A 23,987-nucleotide genomic window follows, 5' to 3' on the forward strand; every position below is an offset into this window, starting at 1 on the left:
AGGGAGCTGGCACCAGGAAGCAAGAAAGTCATCTTCCCTTTGCAGGTCTGGCAGAATGGGGGAGTTTGCCAAAAACTTTCACATTTTGCACAACCCCTTTAAGTGCAGTGGGGGTGGAGCTTCAATAGAGTGAGCTGCCTCAGGGTCCCTCCCTTCTTCTCTGATGTTTAAAACAAACCTTTGTTTTCCTTCTGTAATTTATGATCGCAAGAAAATTACGTTTTGTTTTATATGCAAATGAGCCACAAAGTGCCCAGCTGGGCATTTCCAACCTTCCTAAAAGCTGAAGCCTGCCTATTCAATGAGCCAAAGCGTGCCTCTTTAGATGGGCCATACCTCCCCCTGATCTCCTAACTCCCTGTGATGTCAGCGACACCCTCCATCTCTGCTGGTGACGTCTCCTCTCAGCTCTCTGCCCTGGGCCTGCACACCACAGTACATAGTAATAACATCAGCCTCACTGTACTACACAGGTACAGCATCGCATGCTCAGTACATATAGTAAGACCTATGCCCGCACTATGTACTGTGGTGCCCAGACAGAGAGCTGAGAGGCGACATCACCGGCAGTGGGGGAGGACCTCAGTGATATCGCAGGGAGATACTGGAGGTACAAGGCTGTAATGCCAAGCATATCCCATGGATAAATGTGGCACTATTTCTGTTATAAAAAATATCAAGCGTTCCTTGTTTAACCAGAATTGAACCTTTAGGTTATGCCTTGACTATTTCATATTATATCCTGACAACCTCTTTAGTTAACAAAAACTTTAAATATATACCCTAAATTGGCAGCTGATGATTTGACATGCTCATTCACTTTCAAATATGTCTTTTGTATATTGATGAAGGAAAGTAGATCATTAATAAAGTTCTAAAAATTATATTACTGAAAATGTAGGAAAGCACTTGAACCCAGCGGTGCCCTGGCCAATGCCTAGCTACCTAGAAACTTCAGGTCAGTTACCATCTCAGTTCCATGTACCTACTGGGCATAACATATTTCTGCACAAAGCTTCTGGAAGACTCCTCATGAAAGAAGACTTTACAAAAGAGAGCAGGTCTTTATTTTTTATCTTCACAAATGTGCAAACAGAGAGGCTAACAGAACATAACAAAATGCAGAGCAAATGCTGTACATCATTTTACCAGTGTAAAAATCATGGTCACCCAACGTTCTTTCTTTCCAGATGTTGATGCTGAGCTCGGATACTTCTGCACTTCTTGTCTTTGGATTTTTATTTTTTCTATAAACACTTTAGAAGGAAGAAGTTGCAGACAGAACCCCTGGGGCAGTTACATAACTTCCCAATCCTGGAAGCCTTCCTGACTGCACATTGTTCTCCCATATCACACTGAAAAACAAGGATTTACAACGATGAGCAGATAATTAACAGTTCCTTATTTCAATGAATGAGTCTAATTAACTTTTTCAGATATGCATGTGTAGTTATACACCGTACAGTACTGTACAAAGGTAGGGAATATGCACTGAAAGAGTACACCTCGACCATCAAATATGAGCTCCTATCTATCTATCTATCTATCTATCTATCTATCTATCTAGCTATCCCCTTTAATTTACTTGTACATCCACATAAGGGAAACCACAGTTTCTGCTACACAAATAGTGTGTATTACTATATATACCTGCATTGTTAGTTGAGCTGTTACATATAAAAGCATTAATGAGAAGTACCGGTCACAGTAGGATTCCCATACACTTTCTACAATGTCCATTGAAAGCAGCGGCACATCTAAAATACTTGAAGCATCATATAAACCATGCATTGACATCACATTAAAATAAAAGTATCTTACCACAGGGACCTGTCCAAATTTCTTTTCCCATAAAGGTACCCGTTTACTCTGTAACTTCTCCAAGACTTCCTGTAGAGCTCCCAGCTACAAAAGACACATGAATGTCCAGTAAGAATGAACATACCAAAAACTGTACAGATACAGCACTAATCAGACAGAGATGCAGTAGAACTTCTGAGCTCCAGGGTATACACTAGTTCGTAGCCTTGCACATGCCAGCTGCTGCGGAACTATCATTGCCAGGGAAGAGTTAACACATTGACAGTATACTGGTATAAAATTAACAGCCTGTGGAATGTCAGACACTAGAAGTACACAAGGTGCACACAGAATATAAAGAGCATAAAGCAAGTCTAAATAAAATGCAGTAAAACACTCACCAACTCCTTCTCACTTGAAGGGATAGCATCTTTGGGGTAGAAATCCCGAAGTGCCCTGGTCTCCAGGTCTGAGCTGTCCTCCTGCCCACACACTGCACTGATGACCAGGAGCAGTGCACAGCTGCCCAGGGCAAGGAGGCGCAGTCTGGAGCTGTCCATGGTGCTGATCTCCAGCTCTAGTCTATGAGAGGGTGAATGCTGCTGGGGGCACTGCCTTGCCTCTCTAATGGGTGGAAAGCTCTCTATTTATCTCTTCCACAGGGAGGTATGTTGTTATTTTATTTGAGGAACTCCTCCCAATTGTGACGCCAATGAGCAGTGTGGGGGTGAAGCAGTCAGCTCCTGACATGGGTGAGCCTTTGTTAAGACATCAATCAGAGCCCCCCAGGCTATGCTGGGCACAGAGGGCACAGAAGACGTATGTTTCAAAGCAATTTAATCTCACTGTGTGCACTTCCTCTATAGTCAGGCTAGGTAGCAGTGATCCTGTTGTAAGATCACATTGAAGTGAAGGCTCTGCCTGAAGGCACCTGCAAATGAAGATTTCAATATGGTTTGCAAATGACTCTATTTAGTCATCTTAATGTAACAGTGATATCCTTTAGGGTTTTTTTTTTTATTTGACTCTCACAACACCATGGATTTTATAAGAAGCAGTCTGAAATGTGGGTACAGATTTCTGCTTTTTCTTTGCATCTTTATCTAGTAAGGTGCTGGAAGTACTAAAAGTCCCAGCCAAAACATCTAAGATCCCCTCTTCCCCAAATTCCTAATATGTGTAGAGCTGTATGAGCGCATTAGGGTTCATATAGCACAAAGCAAAGGAATTGCTCAGGCTTTATAATATATACTTGTATTGCTGTTGTGTTGATCTTAGGAGTCCTGATTGCAGAGGGGAAGCATTCATTGCTTACATGCCATGGGTCTGATACCTCTGTGTAAAGCTCTATAAGGATGTATTGTGCGCATCATCATCTCTGCAGATTTCCACCTAAACATCATACAAATGTTAACAGGATGGTGAGGACTGTATGTGTCCTGTTAGTATTATAATAATTTGCAGAACCATCTGCAAGAGAAAGTGATATCCAGAGTTCCATTTAGGTTTCCAAATATATGTGCCAAATGTACTTAATAAGACCTGATAGGAGTACGTGTCACAGTGATATTAATTTGGATTAGATAAATGATAAGAGTCAGTGCTGGATCAATGGTGTAGAATTAAGAGATATTTTTCAAAGATGGTTTTCTCAGGGTTTGATTTTAATCATTTTTACTACCTTGGTTTGTATGGATGCATATAGGAATAAAGAACCCTTTAAATCTACAAATTTGTTGCTGCCCTCTTGCTCCTAAACATCACTATATTTCCATTTTTATAAGAAATAGAAGGAATAGACTGCAGATAGAGAGAATGATTACGTTTTCTTTTAGTAGGTTTTAGACAATTCAGCTGATTCTCCTAGGTAAAAATGCAAACAATTCAGTATAAAAACCCAGTATGAAAAGTGTGTGTGCGTAGGGGGGATATGAATTATTGCCATCAAAACATAACTTTTATTGTTCAATGTCAATTAAAATAATCTCAAAATAAGCCTCCTAATATCTGTCACCAACCTTCTAAATGAGGGATGAAATTGCACCTAAATCCCTCGAGGTGGGTGGCAGCATCCACAAACAGGCGGTAACTATGTTCGGTGAGTGAGGCAGCGGCGGCTATTGACAACCTCTGTAACAATTTAGTTCTGCTGGGGCAACATTTTTAGCTGATTATGGTATTTGTGGTATTGCTAGACCCACCAACTTTTGTTGGCCATGCCTACTCGGGTTTGCACCATCTTCAGTTAGTTTGGACCTGCCAACAACATGGGGCCACTTTTAGCTTCTGTAAGTTCCTAGTCCAACCCTAGTCATAGGAGTAGATGTTACAGAATGTGTTAGTAAGCATAGTAAAGTAGAGGAAAAGACATAGTCAGACTCAAGATGTCCAGTCTGTTACCCATTCACTTTTACTACATTTTGATGGATCAGGATGGATGGTTTTAGTAATTAATCCTGATTATAGATTTTTTTTAATTCTATTTTCTGTACAGACCATTGATAAATGAAACTTCTGCAGACTCTAAAATTGTGTTCACTACATTTTTATTGGATTCTGATCTTCTTAGGGGCAAACAGATTATATGTGAACATTTTCTCACCACAGCGATTACATTGCCATGCTTTCCTCATATCTTACTGTCTGGGTAATCAGATAGCCTGAAGAAAGTCTGCTGACCGAAAATCTTTGCGTATCATCTGATTTTCCTCTAAAAAGATGAGAATCCAATAAAAAAAACATATTAAACTCAATTTTGGAGTGTGTGGAAGTTTCAGTTATCAATTATATTAAAAAAAATATATATTTTCTATTTTTTTACTTCTCTGCATTTCAAAAGCTATAACATTTAAAGAAGCACTCCCACAAAAAAACAGATTTACTGACCTGTTAGAAAGGTGCATGATGTAATCTGTAGTGAAGGTAATTTTCTTACCAGTGTCTGCATTTGTGAGTTATCCCCTCTGAGTCTCAGCTGTGTCATGTGACCAGCACTCAGACTTTCCAACTGACACAGTTACAGTCATTTACTTCTCTATTTATTCTTATAAGACTGACATTGAGCCTCTCATAGGAATAAATAGAGAAACTGACTTCCTGTCCACACATCACATGCTGTGTTATTTGGAAAGTCTGATTGCTGGTCACATGACACAGCTGAGAAGCAGAAGGGAGGAGATAACTCACAAATACAGACACTGGTAAGAAGATTACCTTCACTACAGTTTACACCTGGTACCTTTCTAAGGCTACTTTCACACTAGCGTTCGGGCGGATCCGTTCTGAACGGATCCGATCATATTAATGCAGACGGAGGCTCCGTTCAGTACGGGTCCGTCTGCATTAATAACTTAGAAAAAAATCTAAGTGCGAAAGTAGCCTGAGCGGATCCGTTCAGACTTTCAATGTAAAGTCAATGGGGGATGGATCCGCTTGAAGATTTAGCCATATGGTGACATCTTCAAGCGGATCCATTCCCATTGACTTACATTGTAAGTCTGAACGGATCCGCTCGCCTCCGCACGGCCAGGCGGACAGCTGAACGCTGCAAGCAGCGTTCAGCTGTCCGCCTGTCCGTGTGGAGGCGAGCGGAGCGGAGGCTGAACGCCGCCAGACTGATGCAGTCTGAGCGGATCCGCTCCATTCAGACTGCATCAGGGCTGGACGGAGGCGTTCGGGTCCGCTCGTGAGCTCCTTCAAACGGAGCTCACGAGCGGACCGACGAGCGCAAGTGTGAAAGGAGCCTAACAGGTCAGAGAATAAAAATTTAGTGGGAGTGCTTTTTTATCTTCTCCGCATTTCAAAAGCCAAAACGTTTTAATTGTCTGTTGACAGGGTTTTTTTCTTCGAGAGAAGAGTTGTGTTTTTAATGGCACTATATTTGGGTAGACCTAAAATATTCCGTATATAACTTTTATATATTTTTTGGATGATAGTGAGAAAAAACACAGCAATTTTGCCATTATTTTTCTTTGTTTTGTCTATATGGTGTTCTTTGTGCATAAGTTACATGATAACACGATACCAAATATATTTTTTCCTACTTTTGCACAATAAAAACTTTTTAAAGAATTTTTTTCTTTCATGAGATTTTTTTCCATCAACAGTGCAGAGTTGTAGTTTTCATTGGTACCATTTTGGGGTAGATTCGGCTGTTTTTATCACTATTTCATTTTTGGTGGTATTAACAGAATACAGCAATTTTTGACATTAATATTTTTTCAATGTTGACCAAACAAAATAAAAAATTTGATAATTTTATTATATAGGCAGTATAGGTTGGTGGTTTTTTTTTTATTGTTTTTAGCATTTTGAAGTGATAAAGGCATTTGTAAGTGAATAAAGGAGACTTTTTGTTGTTATACTTGATTTTTTTAAATCTTTTAAAACACTTTTTTGACTTTTTTCCTTCTTTTCTAAATTCCAGTTGGGGACTTGAACATGCCATCCTCTGTCTGAGAAGGTTCTCATTTATCCAGGTCATGGTATATCTGTAAAGAATAAATCAAGGCAACTGGACGTACTGTCGATTTCTTGAAAACGTTTCACTCGTTCTTCCAACAAGCTTTCTCAATTCTGAGAATTGAGAAAGCTCGTTGGAAGAACGAGTGAAACGTTTCTTAAGAAATCTACAGTAAGTCCAGTTGCCCTGATTTATTCTTTACAGATATGCCATCCTCTGATTGCCAATATACTATATGGCAGGGATGGCCAACCTGAGGCTCTCCAGCTGTTGCTATCAGCCTACAGCAGGGCATGGTGGGAGTTGTAGTTTTACAGCAGCTGGAGAGCCGCAGCTTGGCCATCCCTGCTATATGGCAGCATTTCTGTATTTCAGCGTATTATGTCAGTTACAGTGAAAACTGTCAGAATACCCATTCAACCCTATCTTTGAATAGGCATCTGGACATTGCAGAACTAGGGGCCATTGCTATGGCTTTGGCTACCATAACAACCTTTGGCACCCCACAGTCATATTGCAGAGAGGTCAGTGGGGTGAAAGAAGGATCTCTTAAATGCTGTGTGGTCAGCATTGACTTTGGCATCTAAGGGGTTAAACAACCAGGATCAAATTTATCTCCAATCCCAGAAGTGTAGCAGTGCATGCATACTTGCTGCTTTGGTAGCAGCCATGTCAATCAAGAGGCATGTAGGCGCTGTTTATATTATGGGGATAGCCCCTCACAGGTGAAGAACTCTTACTAATGAGACAAGTATATTTGTTAAGCCTCAAGCAGACGTCGTCCGTGGTACACGGTCCGTGAGATACCGGACTGGCACTGCAGGAGCGCACGGGTCCTGCATGAGGCTTTAGAGTTGATTCACTCATCCTTACTCTGGTGCAACTAACTGTGCACTTCCCATAGCTATGTCTCTAAGCTTATATATACATTAATATCTAGATAGCAGTGAATGTGTAGCACCAGGGAAACCAGTAACATAGCTACAGGGGTCACAGCAGTCGCCAGTGGAAATAAGCACCTAATCCAGGGGGGTCCACATTCCTTCCTCACCACATTAAGGCTTATCAGGCCGAGCATTCCTGAATCTCTATGCTTGATCATAGACAGAGGGGTGCATGCCCACAGTTACAGCTGCATAGTCCTTTCTATTCCCTGCCTGCAATCATGACTATGATCAGTGTAGGGAGAAAACTATAACCAGGGTTATGCTCGAGCCTGAAAAATTCAGTAACCACCGATCCCCAGGAATGAAAAAATGTATTCTTCCATTGCCCCAACTAGGTTCCTTACTGTGATTGCTTAACTACTGTACCCTAGACCACCAGGTATATTTGAATGAATGCCCTCAGTTCCCTAGATCTCCAGGTATAATGACGTGGACCCCTTCACTGCCCAAGACTACAATGTATACTGACACAAACCCCTTCACTGTCCTAGAGAACCCCTTTACTGCCTTGGACCACTGGTTATACTGTCATTAACCCCGTCACTGCCCTAAAGGCACCAGGTATGCTGACATTAACCACTAAACTGCTCAGACCACCAGAGATACAAACATTAACTTCATTACTACACTGGGCCACCAGGAATTTAGAAAACCTTCACTTTGTTAGACCTGGTTGCTGTGCAATACTGTTTTTCCTGGATGCTATGCCCGGTACATGTAGCTGCTTCATGACATTTATAAGGGTGTTATAGGTTAATATTTATTTGCTGTAGTTCTGTATTGCTCTGCATAGATGGAACAGTATCCAGTTACCTAACTGCCCCTTTCACAAGCTACAAAGTCTTAGAGGAAACATTGCTAGTGTCATACAGGTGAAAGTTGCATATAAGTCGCAGCTACATGAAGATAAGTTGTGCAGGAAGTGGGGGTGGGCAAGGATGGCAAACTGAACTTTGGTACCAGGGTCCACAAATACTGTGTATATAGTATCAAGGTTTGTATATGCCATAGCATCAAGGCCAGAATTTGTATATAATGCCCTGTACGGTACAATCCACAATGTATGTGTACAACAAATTTTATATATATATAATGTATATTTGTGTACATTTATGTTTCCATTTATTTATTTTACTCATGTTTATTTTATATTTTATCTGATGTTTCCATATACATTAACCACTGGTAACGTCATTAATAGTAATAAATGTGCAGCACAATACGCACATAATAGTCATTGATAGTAAAAGTAGTTCCAAAAAAAACAAGAACAAAGTGATTCCAAACCTCTGTCTCATTAAAGGATATGTTTGTTCCTTATCAATTGCATGTAAAGGATGCAGCTATCACCTTCTGCTCTTGTCACACTTAATCATTCTTCGTAAAGGTTACACTTCAGTCTAAATTATTGCCGTACCTAGGGAATATTCTCCACAGAACCAGACATTTCATTTCTAACCGATACATGAAATCTAGTTCTTCAGTCTACCTGGTACATGGTGACTTGAATTCTAACAATCCAAAGCCAACGCCACATTGAAAGAGGAGAATTAAAATGATTGATGTTCTTCCTGATAATACAGGAAGTCTGGCGCAAGACTCATGTCTCTACAATCCTAATAGACCCATGATTATTATTAGGTGATGATGGAGCTCCCCAGATCTGGAAAGTGCACATCTATATATTAATGAGGTCATTAGTAGCTGATTTTTAACAGAAAAGTGTAAATCATAAATTCTGATATTTTAGAGGGACACAGATTTTTTTATCTGTTTGACACCATATTAATCTGCCAGAACTATGCCAACTAAAAAACGAAGGAAAATTATATCCCAAAATGATGAATCTTGACATAATTTTGTATACCTAATAAAAAAATAAAATAATAATAGTTTTATCTTTATAGACCATGTATTATTGCTGTAATTAATACAATTATGCATTTTTGATTATTTAAAAGGCCCATATTATCCTGTTAAGGATTATTATTAGAGATGAGCGAATTAAAAAAAAAATTTATTTGCTGGTTTGCCGATTTTTTGCCGAATATATTAGAGGCGAATTACGTAAAAAAAAAAAATTCTATTTCCTGGCTGCTGATAGCCTTTATAGTGGTGTAGAACAGTGCCTTGCAGTCTCTCATAGGGAGTCTGTTTTGGTAGTGAAATAATACTGTGAGTCAGTATGACATGCAGATGACTTCACTTATTTGGGCAGTCACGGGGCCAAAACTGACCAAATAACTCAAGTATGAAATCAACCTTACAGGTCGATGTTAGTGCCAAGAAGAAGTGCACTCCTTTTACATCATCGTCAGCTGATTCCACATAGATGTTTACAGAACCTGTTCTATTAAATGCGTATACAAGTATAGCCCCCCGACACAGTGGAGAGGGTGTCAGCAGTAAGTTTGTGTTGATGTCACTGATTAATTTGCCCTTCCCCTGATCCGTCAGAACAATAATCCACAAAAAACGCATCCTGTCTGTGGAGCATACCCCTTCCCTCAGTCAGCATTTGCTCAATAATCCATCAGTATTGCTAATGCAAAAAAAATATAGGACTGGATCTAAAACAGAGATGACAAGTGAATGGAATATTTGCATGTCTTCTGTGTTTTGTACCTACTCCTGCTTTTGGCTACCAAATCATGGAGGTGGCAGCAGTATGAGGAGGCCACCAAGTGGCACAATGACAGAGTCTGGAGGTGGCGGCAACAGCAGCATCAGTAGGAGGCCACAGAGTTGCACAATGACAGAGTCTGGAGGTGGCAGCAGCAATAGCAGCATCAGGAGAAGGCCACTGAGTGGCACAATGACAGAGTGTGGAGGTGGCAGCAGTATGAGGAGGCCACTGAATGGCACAATGACAGAGTCTGGAGGTGGCAGAAGTATCAGGAGGCCACCGAGTGGCACAATGACAGAGTCTGGAGGTGGCAGCAGCAGTAGCAGCATCATCAGGAGAAGGCCATCGAGTGGCACAATGACAGAGTCTGGAGGTGGCAGCAGTATGAGGAGGCCACCGAGTGGCACAATGGCAGAGTCTGGAGGTGCTGGCAGCATGAGGAGGCCACACAATGGCACAATGACAGAGTGTGGAGGTAGCAGCAGTATGAGGAAGCCACCGAGTGGCACAATGACAGAGTCTGGAGGTGGTGGCAGCAGCAGTAGCAGCGTGAGGAGAAGGCCACCAAGTGGCACAATGACAGAGTCTGGAGGTGGTGGCAGCAGCATCAGTAGGAGGCCACAGAGTGGCACAAAGACAGAGCCTGAAGGTGGCGGCGGCAGCAGCAGTAGCAGCATTAAGAGAAGGCCACCATGTGGCACAATGTCAGAGTCTGGAGTTCACAGCAGTACGAAAAGGCCACCGAGTGGCACAATGACAGTCAGGAGGTGGCAGCAGTATGAGGAGACCGAGTGGCTCAATGACAGAGTCTGGAGGTGGCAGAAGTATGAAGAGGCCACCGAGTGGCACAATGACAAAGTGTGGAGATGGCGGCAGCAGCAGCATCAGGAGGAGGCCACAGGATGGCATAATGACCAAGTCTGGAGGTGGCGGCAGCATCAGGAGACCACAGAGTGGCAAGGTGACATAGTGTGGAGGTGGCAGCAGCATCAGGAGGCCACAGAGTGGCAAGGTGACATAGTGTGGAGATGGCAGCAGCATGAGGAAGTCAGAGAGTGGCACGAGGACGAGAGATTGTGGAGGTGGCAGCAGAATGAGGAGGCTGTGGCCTCTTTGTCTATTCATTTATAGGGAATATGGAACAGAACAGAAGGTTAAAATTTCTCAATTTTATAAAGTGTTGTTAAAAACATGATTTAATAATACACGTTCTCCGGCACAAAAGGCTTGGCAAATTGATTGTCCTTGAATTTCCCTCGAAGATTGGGATAATATATTGGCAAATTTAAATTAACTTTCTTATAATTTTAATCAAGTTTTGGTTCAATTTAATATTCAATATTTAATAAATTTAATGGTAAAAATTAAGTGTTGCCTAAGACAGGAGAGAATCTGCCAGTCTTCTGTTTATTCAATGACGTAGTTACGATGGAGAAAGTATTCCAAAAAACAATTTCTCTCCACCTGGAGACGAATCCTGTCAAGATTGATGCAAACGTGGTATCAGCTGCTCATAGACCCAGATACTTCTCGGGGAACCTGCCTGGCATGAACAGGCCTCTAGTAGCTACCGACAATGAGAAGACAAAGCGTCAAGATAGCTTTGAGCCCGGAAGAGTTTTGAAGTTCATCAAGATAGGTCACTAATGATTTTACGTTCTGGAGTCACCCCTGGCAACTACTGTGGCTCAAGTCTATCCTCACCACCAGAGGCGCTAGTGAACTTGTTACTTAGTTACGCCCCTCCAGAGTATTGCCAGTCAGTGGCACAGTGGGTACACACCCGCTGGTTCGTTACAAACTGCAATGCTTAACTCTAATACCGAAGTACCTCAATAAAAATTTTACCACAAATATTACTGCAGCGCTGAATGCTGAATATATTTTGTTTTTCTACCGAAATACGTCACTAAAGGTTTTACCACATACGTATAACTGCAAAAGTGAACACTGAATATATTTTGTTTTTGTACTCAAATAATAAAAACTGCAGAAGTGAAATGCGTATATATATTTTTCTTTTTGTTCTGAAAAAGGCCAGTAAACTGCTTTTAGCAGAAATAAATGCACCAATGAAGTGCGTATATGTTTTTCCTTTTTCTACTGAAATAGGACATTGAACGCTTTCACCACATATAACTGCACAAGTGAAATGCGTATATATATTTTTCCTTTTTGTGCTGAAATAGGACACTAAACACTTTCAAGACATATAACCACCGCCGACGTGAACTGAGAATATATTTTTCTTTTTGTACTGAAATAGGCCACTAAACGCTTTCAAGACATATAACTGCCGCCGACGTGAACTGAGAATGTATTTTTCTTTTTGTACTGAAATACAAAATAACACATATAACCACCACATTGACTGACTGCTACTGCTGCTACTTCCGTGAACCCGTGCACCACTACTTCCCGGGTAGCTAGGCTGGTCTACCCCTAGCACGTTTGGCTCCTGACCTCCCACTGCTGCCATCTTGCCGACTCCCAGACATGCTTTTTTTTTGGGGGAAATTCTTTATTTAGGATTTTTCATTTTTCCAATTATCTAGATCATGACAAGCCATGAGGCAAATATTGAACATAGTTCACTGAAGGAAGCAAAAATATAACAGATGACAATTGGCTAGGTAGATAAGCATAGTGCCCAATGGGGGCACCCCACAGTCATATGTGGAGCAATTAGGAGAAACTGGATCAAAGACAGACGTCTTAAGGAAAAGAAAGAAAGGAAAGGGAGGAAAATAATAAATAGAGAGGGAAGGGGGGGAGGGGAATGGGGGAAAGGGTAGTTAACAGCAAACTTCGCTCTCACGCATGGGATAGGAGTGCTCTACATTCTGCAGAGTCGTGGAATTCCATCCAATGACTCCAAGTTTTAGTGAATCCCTTCTCAGTGTGTCTCAATGACAAGGTAAGATCTTCCATTCTCATGGTCTCCTGGACTTTGTTGATCCACATAGTTACAGTGGGAACAGATGGTTGCCTCCATAAACATGGGATGCAAGCTCTTGTTGCATTTACCAGGTGCCTTACCACAGATCTTTTATAGGTAGAGAGAGGAATCTCGCACTGATGGAGCAGGAAGAAAGCAGGCGTCTTAGGAAGGGTATATGAGGTGAATTTAGATGTAATCAACCACACCGAATCCCAGAAACCCGTAAGATGAGGACAGTTCCAGAATGTGTGTAAGATAGTGCCTCTCGCGGAGCCACATCGCCAACATAAAGGCGAGATTGTGGGGAAAATGGAGTTAAGTCTAGAAGGGACCCTATACCAACGGGACATTAGTTTGAATCCAGCTTCTTGGACATTGCTGGCAATAGACGTTTTGTGAATGCAGGTATACAATCTAAATCTTTTTTCCTGGGAAAGCGTGATAAGTAGATTAGCTTCCCACTGAGTAATATAGTTGGGAGGAGGTTGGTCTGGAGGAGTAAGTAGCAAGTTGTACATTCGAGAAAGGGTATGTCTTGTCAAACCAGATTGGTCACAAAGAGACTCAAATTCTGTCTTGTCATGGATATATGACGCTGCCGGAGGAAGCGTGGCCATGAAATGTTTAAGTTGTCGAGACTGCCAAGGGTTGATGGTAGGAGTATCAGTCATCTCCGAGATCTGTTGGGGGGTGAGCCACAAATTCGAGGCGATCAGATGATGGACCCTGAATTTGTTGCAATTCACCAGATCACGAAAGGGTCCGCGTTCCATCCCAGGGGGAAATTGGGGGTTACCCAGGAGAGGGAACATAGGAGAGGGGGACGGGGAGATACTGGGGCGATTTTGAATGGTAGAAAAGACTTTAAGGGTAAGGCCTATGGTCGGGTGTAAACGTGCCTCCAATGGGATGTGAGTGGCCAACCATGGAGTAGCAGGCAATGGAGTAGATAGAAAAGATTGTTCAACCGAGACCCATTGTTTATAGGCCTTGTGACGACACCAATCTACAATTCTAAGGAGATGTGATGCTCTGTGGTAGGAAAGGAAGTCCGGCAGCCCTAGTCCTCCTTCCAGTTTGGGGCGGAAAAGTATCGACCTGGCTATTCTGGACGGTTTGCCAGCCAAAATAAAATGAGTCAACATTTTCAGGAGATTGTGAAAAAAAGAGTCTAGGAATGTGAACCGGAAGGGCTTGAAAGAAGAAAAGGATTTTTGGCAATATGTTCATTTTAAAAATAGAGATCCTACCAAACCATGAAAATGTGTTTTTATGCGACCTAAGTCTGATTTTATGGTTCGGAGAAGAGGCGGGTAGTTAACCTGGTATAGGTCAGAGAGTGTAGGAGTCAGAAATATCCCTAGGTACTTCAAAGACGAGCGCGCCCATTTAAAGGGGAAGTTCTCTGATATTGACGTGACTGTGGCAGGTGGGAGAGTGATGTTTAAGGCTTAAGATTTCTTATAGTTAATCTTAAAGTTCGAAAGGTGGGCATACACTTTAAGCTCCCGCAACAGGTTTGGGAGGGTAATCCTTGGGTTGGTGGGGAAGAATAGTAGGTCATCAGCGTAGGCTGCGACTTTGTGTGAGGACCCGTGGATCTGTAACCCTGAAATATCGCGGTTCCCCCTTATGCGGCATAGAAGCGGTTCCAGACAGATCACAAATATTAGAGGGGATATGGGACATCCCTGCCTCGTTCCATTGCGGATGGATAGGGGTGAGGAAAATTGGCCATTCACTTTGACTACTGCCGTGGGGTTGGAGTAAAGATTAGTGATTCGCGACATCATCTTCTCACCTAGTCCTATGTGTCGTAGGGTCTCAAACATGAATTTCCAATTGACCCTATCAAATGCCTTTTCGGCGTTAGTTGATAGGAATAATGTTGGGATCTTAGAGGTAACGGCTTGGTAAATCATGTTTATTGCTCTTGTTGTGTTATCTCGAGCTTCTCTCAAGGGTAAGAAACCTGTTTGGTCTAAGTGGATTCATTTTTGGAGATGTGGTAGGAATCGCGTGGCAAGTATTTTAGAGAACAATTTTAAGTCCACGTTAATCAGTGAAATGGGACGGTAGCTTTGGCATTGCGAAAGGTCTTTCCCTTCCTTGGGGACGACCGTGATGTGTGCTCTAAGGGTATCATTGGGCAGAGTACCGGTCATATCAAATGAGTTAAAGGCAGCTAGAAAATGAGTAGATAAAATGTCCCCGAATTGCTTATAGTAGGGTAGCGTGAGTCCATCTGGACCAGGAGCCTTCCCTGTTTGGGAGTCTTTAATAGCAGCCTGTAACTCAGATAGTAATATGGGCGTCTCCAATACTGAAACCGCCTCTGGGGGGAGAGATGGTAGACCCACGGATTCGAGATAAGTCCTCATTGAGGGCATAGATTCACGGTCAGTGGACTGATGGGAGTCCTCTAAGTTATATAGTGTGTGATAGTAGGATCTGAACACTTCTGTTATTTCCTGCGGAAGGGAGGCCTTTGAACCGGAGAGGGTTGACACGTGTAGAACATAAGAGTGTAGCCTAGTTTTCCGTAAAGCACGAGCGAGGGTTCTGCCTGGTTTATTCCCATGTTCATAGTAGTGTCTACGGCATTTGGTTAAGGTCGTCTTCGCTTTCGAGAGACAAAGTGAGCGAACCTGATCTCGAAGCTGGGTGAGTTCTGCTCCCAGCTGTGAGTCCAGGGTCTGTTTGTGTTGCTGTTCTAATGCGTGAATGCGCAATAGAAGGGTAGTTATCTTTGCTGCTCTCTCTTTTTTCAACTGGGACCCTAACTTTATAAAGGTGCCTCGGATAAAGCATTTATGGGCTTCCCAGATAGTAAGGGGGTCACTCTCTGGTGCTACATTATTTGCAAAGTATTCGGTAAGGTCTTTCCCGATTTCAGAAATGACCTGCAGGTCTTGTAAGAGTAAGTCATTCAACTGCCAGTGCCAGGCTCTGATTTGGTGGGTCGGGAAAGAAAGATATAGAGATTAGGGCATGGTCAGAGAAAGCTATTGAGTCAATATCCGCCCTGGTAAGGAGGTCTAGCCTAGCATAGTTCAGGAGGAAGTAAACTAACCTGGAGTAAGAGTTGTGTGGGTGGGAAAAGAACGTATAGTCTCGGGATGTTGGGTATAAGATGCGCCAGGTGTCTGCCAGTTGCTGGGAGAAAAGGAGCTCCTTGAGCTTGGATATGGTTTAGTGGGGAAAAGAAACCTGGCCCTTAGAGGCATCCAAGCGAGGGTCTAGGACAATGTTAAAGTCACCTCCAAGAATCAGGAGGCCCTCGGTGAAGTCCTCCAAGGCCCTAAGGGTCTTGGTCAGGAAAGCAACCTGTCCCATGTTAGGGGCATAAACAGACGCCAAGGTAAAAAGAGTACCTGTTAACTCAGCAAAGTCCCCTTCAAGAATGCAGGAGGAGGGTCGCATCAACGGAGAACAGGATGACGGATCAACGGGGAGACGGTGGAAGTCGTCTTGAACGCTGGTAGTGGGGCCTGGATGGAGGGCCGCGGAAGGAGCTGGAACAGCCAGGAGATGTGCGTCTTGAGGAAGGAGATGCTGATCGTCGTGGGAAATCCGACCTTTGTGGCGACATCTTGCAGGAATGGAGGCAATGTCCAATCAGGAACTGCAAATGGATGGATATCCAGGAATTTGAACAGATCCGGGAGATCAGCAGGAGAGCAGACTAGCATTGACTGGCCGTTGGAGTACCGGACAATGATGTGGAACGGATGACCCCAGCGGTAAGATGCTCCTGCTTCTTTAATTGCTTCTAGCAGAGGTCGAACCATTCTCCGCATAGATAGGGTTAGGCGGGACACATCTGGCAGGATAGTAATCGGAGTGTCCTCAAAGAAAAGCTCCTTCTTTTCCCAGGCTTTGCGTAAAATACGCTCTTTCACCGTGTAAAAATGGACCAGGCAGATGACGTCACGTGGCCTTTCCATGTTGCGACTTCTGAGGTGGTGCCAGTGCCCAAGCTGTGTTGGCGACTTCCTCCTCCTCCTCGTCCTTCTACTGAGCCCCCGCTGTCAGATGGGAACGCCATCAGTAGTTCATCTACCAGCATGCGCTTGTATTCACACATCTTCTGATCTCGCACCAGTGATGGAAGTAAGGACGGCACGTTGTCCTTGTAGCAGGGATCCAGCAGGGTGGCCCCCTAGTAATCAGCACTTGTAACAATCAGGGCAACTTGGTGGTCATTGCGCAGGCACTGCAGCATGTAGTTGCTCATGTGTGCCAGGCTGCCCAGAGACAACCACAAACTGTCCTCAGTGGGAGGTGTATTGTCTGTGTCCTGTGCACAGACGGCCCGCACTTTCTGCAGCAGCTCTGACATCTCAGGGTAATTTTCAGGAACCTCTTCACCACCAAATATAGCACATGCACCAGCCAAGCGATGTGCATCAAACCAGCTAGGCCCAGAGCTGCTACAAGATTTCACCCGTTGTCGCACACCACCAGGCCTGGCTTAAGGTTCAGCGGCACCAACCACTCATCGGTCTTTTCTTCCATGCCCGCCCACAGATGAGTTTCAGAACAGCCTGCTATCATTTCCCCGTGGCTGTGCTGAAATTGGTGGTGCAGATGTTACGTTGACTAGATGAGGAGGTGGTAGAAGAGGCTGTGGAGGCAGTAGAGGAGGAAGCAGAGTAGGATAAGGAAGCAATGAGAAATGTCCAGCAATCTTCGGTGGTGGTAGGATATGCGCCAAAACGCTTTCGGTCTCAGGCCCAGCTGCCACTACATTTACCCAGTAGGCAGTTAGTGAGATATATAACGTCCCTGCCCGTGCTTACTTGTCCACGTATCGGTGGTTATGTGGACTTTGCCACTGATGGCGTTGCACAGCGCACACCTGTTTTTGTCATGCAGGGCAGCGATGGCCCATCTGGAAAAGTAGTGGCGGCTGGCAAGCATGTATTGTGGGACAGCCACCGCCATAAGGTTTTTAAAACTGTCTGTCTTTACCAGATGGAATGGCAGTATTTCAAAGGCAAGGAATTTGGAAATGCTTGCATTCAGGGCCAGGGATTGCAGGTTGGTACTTCTTCTTTCTTTCCAGTGTTTGGGGGATGGACAGCTGAACGCTTCCATGGGACAGTCTGGAGATGCTCTGTGACAATTCTCGTGGTGGTGCTGTAACATCTTCTATTTGTGGGGAATCAGGTGGCCCTGTTGCTCCAGAGGGTTCTGGTGCCTGGTGCCTGAACCCTTGATGTCTGGTACGAACCCAAACTTTACAGTTTGGGTTTGCTCATCCCTAGTTATCACTGATTGTTCCATATATTTTTTCTTTTCCATAGATAGTCACACTACAGGAAAATATAGCAACAAAACCACCTCTCATCCAGATTATAAATGCCCAGAGAAAAGCGAAAATGTAATATAGTTTCTTTTTCCAACATATAGTCAATAATTGATCCCAGGAGTAAAGCATTACAGAGAAGTAAGGCCCAATATATTGTAAAGCACAATGGTGTACGATCCTGCATCTTTATGTAATCAGGGCTGGAAAGCAAGGTACATATAAAGTATATTAAAACTGACATTACCCATCCAGCAATTCTCCTACCAGTAGAAGGAATCCAATTACCTGACATAATTCTTAATTCTACTAAAAGGTCTGAAAAATACTGAATGCATTCCATTGAGTATATGCCTTTCGAACACTTTCATAGAAGTAGGAGCAGAAAGGACTGAATTGATGCACAATGTGAGATTCAACATTATAACAACACAATCATCTATTTATCCCCAGGACTGTGACTGTGACGAGGGGACATCCTCTGCGTCTGGAGGAAAGAAGGTTTCTACACAAAAATAGAAGAGGATTCTTTTCGGTAAGAGCAGTGAGACTATGGAACTCTCTGCCTGAGGAGGTGGTGATGGTGAGTACAATAAAGGAATTCAAGAGGGGCCTGGATGTATTTCTGGAGCGTAATAATATTACAGGCTGTAGCTACTAGAGAGGGGTCGTTGATCCAGGGAGTTATTCTGATTGCCTGATTGGAGTCGGGAAGGAATTTTTTATTCCCCTAAAGTGGGTAAAATTGGCTTCTACCTCACAGGGTTTTTTTTTTTTTTTTGCCTTCCTCTGGATCAACTTGCAGGATAACAGGCCGAACTGGATGGACAAATGTCTTTTTTCGGCCTTATGTACTATGTTACAATGAGCAAAAACCATGCCACTCTGGCTCAAAACATCAGGTAACAGAGGTCTATCCTGTAAAACTTAAAGGGGTTGTCCAGGGTTTTTTAACTGATGTTGTATCCTAGCTGATTGGGAGGTGTCCAACTCTCCTCACCCCAGCAATCAGCTGGTCTGTGTAGCTCTGTCAACTGGAGTCAGCGCCAGAGCTACACAACACCAGCAACACTATAGTGACAGGAGCTCGCTGCTCACCATTGAAGTCAATAGGAACAGTGCTGTAATAGTAAGCTCCTGCCGCTACAGGGTCAATTGTGCTTTGCAGCTTAATGGAGCTACACAGACCAGCTAGATGGTGAGGGTGCGGTGTTTTGGCCCCTGCTGATCAGCTAGTGATGGCCTATCCTAAGGATAGAACATCACTTAAAAACCTCTGGACAACCCAATTAATATTGACCTATTGGTTTATACTGTATATGTCCGCTTCACACCCTGTAGCCTCATGCACAAACAGAGCTGTATGCAAGGGCTGTAAGGTAGCACATTGTGTCCACTACAACTCTGCACTACACAGCAGCAGAGACTGTGGATGCCATCATACAATGGACCTGCAGGAGATATTCTTCTAAGGAGAGTAACTCTGTACATATATGAATTTAGCCATTGGCAAGTCTGATGTGAAAAGACCTTTACTTTCCTCCATATGGAAGTATGGTTAAGGTCCTGTGCACCTCTGTCTATGACCTATTACAGCAACATAAAAATTGAGTCGTAAGAAGGCTGTTTGCAAGCACCGACCATGAAAAATCTTACTCAAGATAGAAAACAGATGAAGAAAGAAATGCTTCTGCATGAGTAAAGAAATTAGTGTCTTAAACATCCCAAACCATTCCAGATTTCTTTTAAGGATCTAGTTGTTGATTGAGACAGCAGAAATTCTACTTCTAGTTCTGATTGAAGCATTTGATTGTTTAGCTGAAGACCTTGGGTACTCTAGTAGTCATACTCAGCACTGCATTAACCACAGGGAGCCCCAGCGATGCATTACGTCATATGATCTTCAGGTATAAATGGCAACAGAAGCTGTCTGAGCTCAGATTATCAGCCATCAGATAATGTAGTGTAGCGGAGGATGAGCAGAAAATAATGTGGCCAAAAGTTGCTGCCAAAATAAAGTTCTGTTGTGGAAGTGCAATGGGACATAGAGAATGAGACTACTGGGCAAATGATTGCCTTTCACGTGATATCCATGGGATCAGATGGGGTGATTTGAAGTGTACCCACACACAGAGGAGTTCTGTTGTCTTCCAGAACAGAAGTGGACAATAATCTGATGGCTAATAAATAAAATTGCTCAAAAAATGTATTTAAAGAGACACTTTTTTTTTAAACTATTATCCCCCTTAGGACCTAGTACATGGGATCTTTTGATCCCCTCTCCTATTCACCCTAATAGAGATCTATTAGGGTGAATAGGATTTTTACAGTCTCCATTCCGAACTCTGCCTCGTGCATAGCTCAGTATGGAGATGGCCATGGCAGGTCTGGAGAGCTTCAGAAGCGTCCAGGCCAGGGCGGATTAAGTGCATGATAGGCCCGGGGCTGTCTACCCAACTCGCCCCCCCCCCCCCTCCATTAGTTTTAGTTTTGTTTTCTGTATGAAGAGGCTGCGGTGCTTCGTAAGCACCACAGTCTCTTCCTAGGTCATATTCATCGTTCACATGGTCTTGGTGCATCTCTGTCCCATCTGAGTGATTGGGGCTAAGCTGCAGTACCAAACACAGTGCTATCAAATGGACAGCGCTGTGCTTGGTAAGGAGCAAAGAGGCTGAGGCGCTCACTGGGACATCGCGGTCTCCTCAAACAGCTGATTGGCGGGGTGCCAGGAGTCGGACCCCCACCATCTCATAACTTTCTGAGTACAGATGTCATAGATGTTAACTGCAGTCCTATGTAACACCCCACATAACACAGTGCACTATTGTGTTATGTGGGGTGTTACATAGGACTGCATGGAACATCTACTACATTATCTGCACACAGAAAGTTATCACTGTTATCTTGGCTGTTACATAGGACTGCAGGTGACAAATTAAATTTTTTGTTGCCAAATTTAAAATACATACGATTATGATAAAAAAGACTTGGAGGAGAAGATGAGACGCAGTTCACAGTAGTGAGCCAGCTCTACATATAGGAGAATACAGCACCACATACCTGTTACATCCAGTGACATCTCCTGTCATGCAGACCTTCTCTTTCCTCTTCTCCTCCGTTTGACCCAGAACGCCATGACAAATTCTTTCAGCCGCATCCCGTCTCTACAGAGTTTGTTACACAGACACATACGATTTCTCATAATTGGCATATATCAAACTGGTGTAAAGTAGAACTGGCTTAGGTGCCCATAGCAACCAATCAGATTCCACCTTTCATTTTCCAAAGAAGCTGTAAAAAAAATGAAAGGTGAAATCTGTTGCTATGGGTAACTAACCCAGTTCTACTTTACACCAGTTTGATAAATTACCCCAAAGGTCCCTATAGTGTCTACAGCAATTATAATGTCCCCTAGAGTGCCCCCAGTAATAATAACACCCTATATTGTGCTCCAGGTAATAATGCCTGTATAGGGTCCCTGAAAAATAATGTCCCCTAATAGCAACGCCCCCACACTACCACCATATAGTAATTTCCCCCACACTGCCCCATATAGTAATTTCCCCTACACTACCCCATATAGTAATTTCCCCCACACTGCCCCCATATAGTAATTTCCCCCACACTGCCCCATATAGTAATTTCCCCCACACTGCCCCATATAGTAATTTTTCCCACACTGCCCCCATATTGTAATTTTCCCCACACTGCCCCAATATTGTAATTTCCCCCACACTGCCCCATATAGTAATTTCCCCCACACTGCCCCATATAGTAATTTTTCCCACACTGCCCCCATATTGTAATTTTCCCCACACTGCCCCCATATAGTAATTTCCCCCACACTGCCCCAATATAGTAATTGCCCCCACACTACCCCAATATAGTAATTTCCCCCACACTGCCCCATATATAGTAATTTCCCCCACACTACCCCATATAGTAATTTCCCCCACACTGCCCCAATATAGTAATTTCCCCCACACTGCCCCAATATAGTAATTTCCCCCACACTGCCCCATATAGTAATTTCCCCCACACTGCTCCATATAGTAATTTCCCCTACACTGCCCCTCATAGTAATTTCCCCCACACTGCCCCATACAGTAATTTCCCCCACACTGCCCCATACAGTAATTTCCCCCACACTGCCCCCATATAAAGTAATTTCCCCCACACTGCCCCCATATACCATATTTTTCGCCCTATAGGACGCACCGGCCCATAAGACGCACCTAGGTTTTTGGGGAGGAAAATAAGAAAAAAATTATTTTTAACCAAAAGGTGTGCTTTTGGTGGGTTTGGAACTAATGGTGGTCTGTGGGTGGCACTATTACTGGGGATCTGTGAAGGACACTGTTATGGGGGGATCTGTGGATGACAGACACTGTTATGGGGGGGATCTGTGGATGACGGACACTGTTATGGGGGGATCTGTGGATGACGGACACTGTTATGGGGGGGATCTGTGGATGACGGACACTGTTATGGGGGGATTTGTGGATGACGGACACTGTTATGGGGGGATCTGTGGATGACGGACACTGTTATGGGGGGATCTGTGGATGACGGACACTGTTATGGGGGAGATTTGTGGATGACGGACACTGTTATGAGGGGGATCTGTGGATGACGGACACTGTTATGGGGGGGATCTGTGGATGACTGACACACTGTTACAGGGGGGGATCTGTGGATGGCACTGTTACAGGGGGGGGATCTGTGGATGGCACTGTTACAGGGGGGATCTGTGGATGGCACTGTTACAGGGGGGATCTGTGGATGGCACTGTTACAGGGGGGATCTGTGGGTGGCACTGTTACAGAGGGATCTGTGGGTGGCACTGTTATATATGTGCCATCCACAGACCCCCCACCCCATAACAGTGCCATCCACAGCCCCCCCAGCCCATAACAGTGGCATCCACAGCCCCCCAGCCCATAACAGTGGCATCCACAGACCCCCCCCCTTAACTGTGCCATCCACGGATCATCTCGATCAACCAACCGCCCCCCCCCCCCCGCCGCCCCCAGTATACTAATAATAAATGTCTTATTCGATTAAAATGTATTAGATATGCCCCCTCACTCCTAAATTGCTAATCGTACCTTACATCCTATTCCTAGGTTCTGTAATGCAGACGTGACATCAAGGAGTTACGCTGCCGCCCACCCGGCCTGCATTACAGCACCTAAGAATAGGATTTAAGGTACGATTAGCAATATAGAAGTGAGGGGGCATATCTAATACATTTTAATTGAATAAGACATTTAATATTAGTATACCGGAGCGGCGGGGCGGGGCTATAGTACATTGATTGCACCGCCCCGCCGCTATTCCCGGCCCCCAGCTCCTCCTCCCAGTCCCTCCCCCGGCCCACGCTCACTCTACATCGCATCCAGCGATGTTAAATTGTCAGCATTCGCCCCATAAGACGCAGGGGCATTTCCCCCCGATTTTTTGGGGGGGAAAAGTGCGTCTTATGGGGCGAAAAATACGGTAGTAATTTCCCCTACACTGCCCCTCATAGTAATTTCCCCCACACTGCCCCATATAGTAATTTCCCCCACACTGCCCCCATATAGTAATTTCCCCCACACTGCCCCCATATAGTAATTTCCCCCACACTGCCCCCATATAGTAATTTCCCCCACACTGCCCCCATATAGTAATTTCCCCCACACTGCCCCCATATAGTAATTTCCCCCACACTGCCCCCATATAGTAATTTCCCCCACACTGCCCCCATATAGTAATTTCCCCCACACTGCCCCCATATAGTAATTTCCCCCACACTGCCCCCATATAGTAATTTCCCCCACACTACCCCCATATAGTAATTTCCCCCACACTGCCCCCATACAGTAATTTCCCCCACACTGCCCCCATATAGTAATTTC

General features: G+C 43.9%; 1 protein-coding gene across 1 annotated transcript; it reads right to left on the minus strand.

The window, feature by feature from the left end:
• Nucleotides 1–1,077: 1,077 nt before the first annotated feature.
• LOC122929611 (cocaine- and amphetamine-regulated transcript protein-like) lies at nucleotides 1,078–2,360 on the minus strand. The gene is made up of 3 exons (XM_044283247.1): nucleotides 2,202–2,360; nucleotides 1,822–1,905; nucleotides 1,078–1,355 (listed from the first exon to the last, which is right to left on the minus strand). The coding sequence occupies exons 1-3, from the start codon at nucleotides 2,358–2,360 to the stop codon at nucleotides 1,248–1,250; spliced, it is 351 nt and encodes a 116-aa protein (XP_044139182.1). The 3' UTR covers nucleotides 1,078–1,247.
• Between the last annotated feature and the right edge of the window lie 21,627 nt (nucleotides 2,361–23,987).

This window comes from Bufo gargarizans, chromosome 2, assembly GCF_014858855.1.
Source record: "Bufo gargarizans isolate SCDJY-AF-19 chromosome 2, ASM1485885v1, whole genome shotgun sequence".
NCBI lineage: Eukaryota > Metazoa > Chordata > Amphibia > Anura > Bufonidae > Bufo > Bufo gargarizans.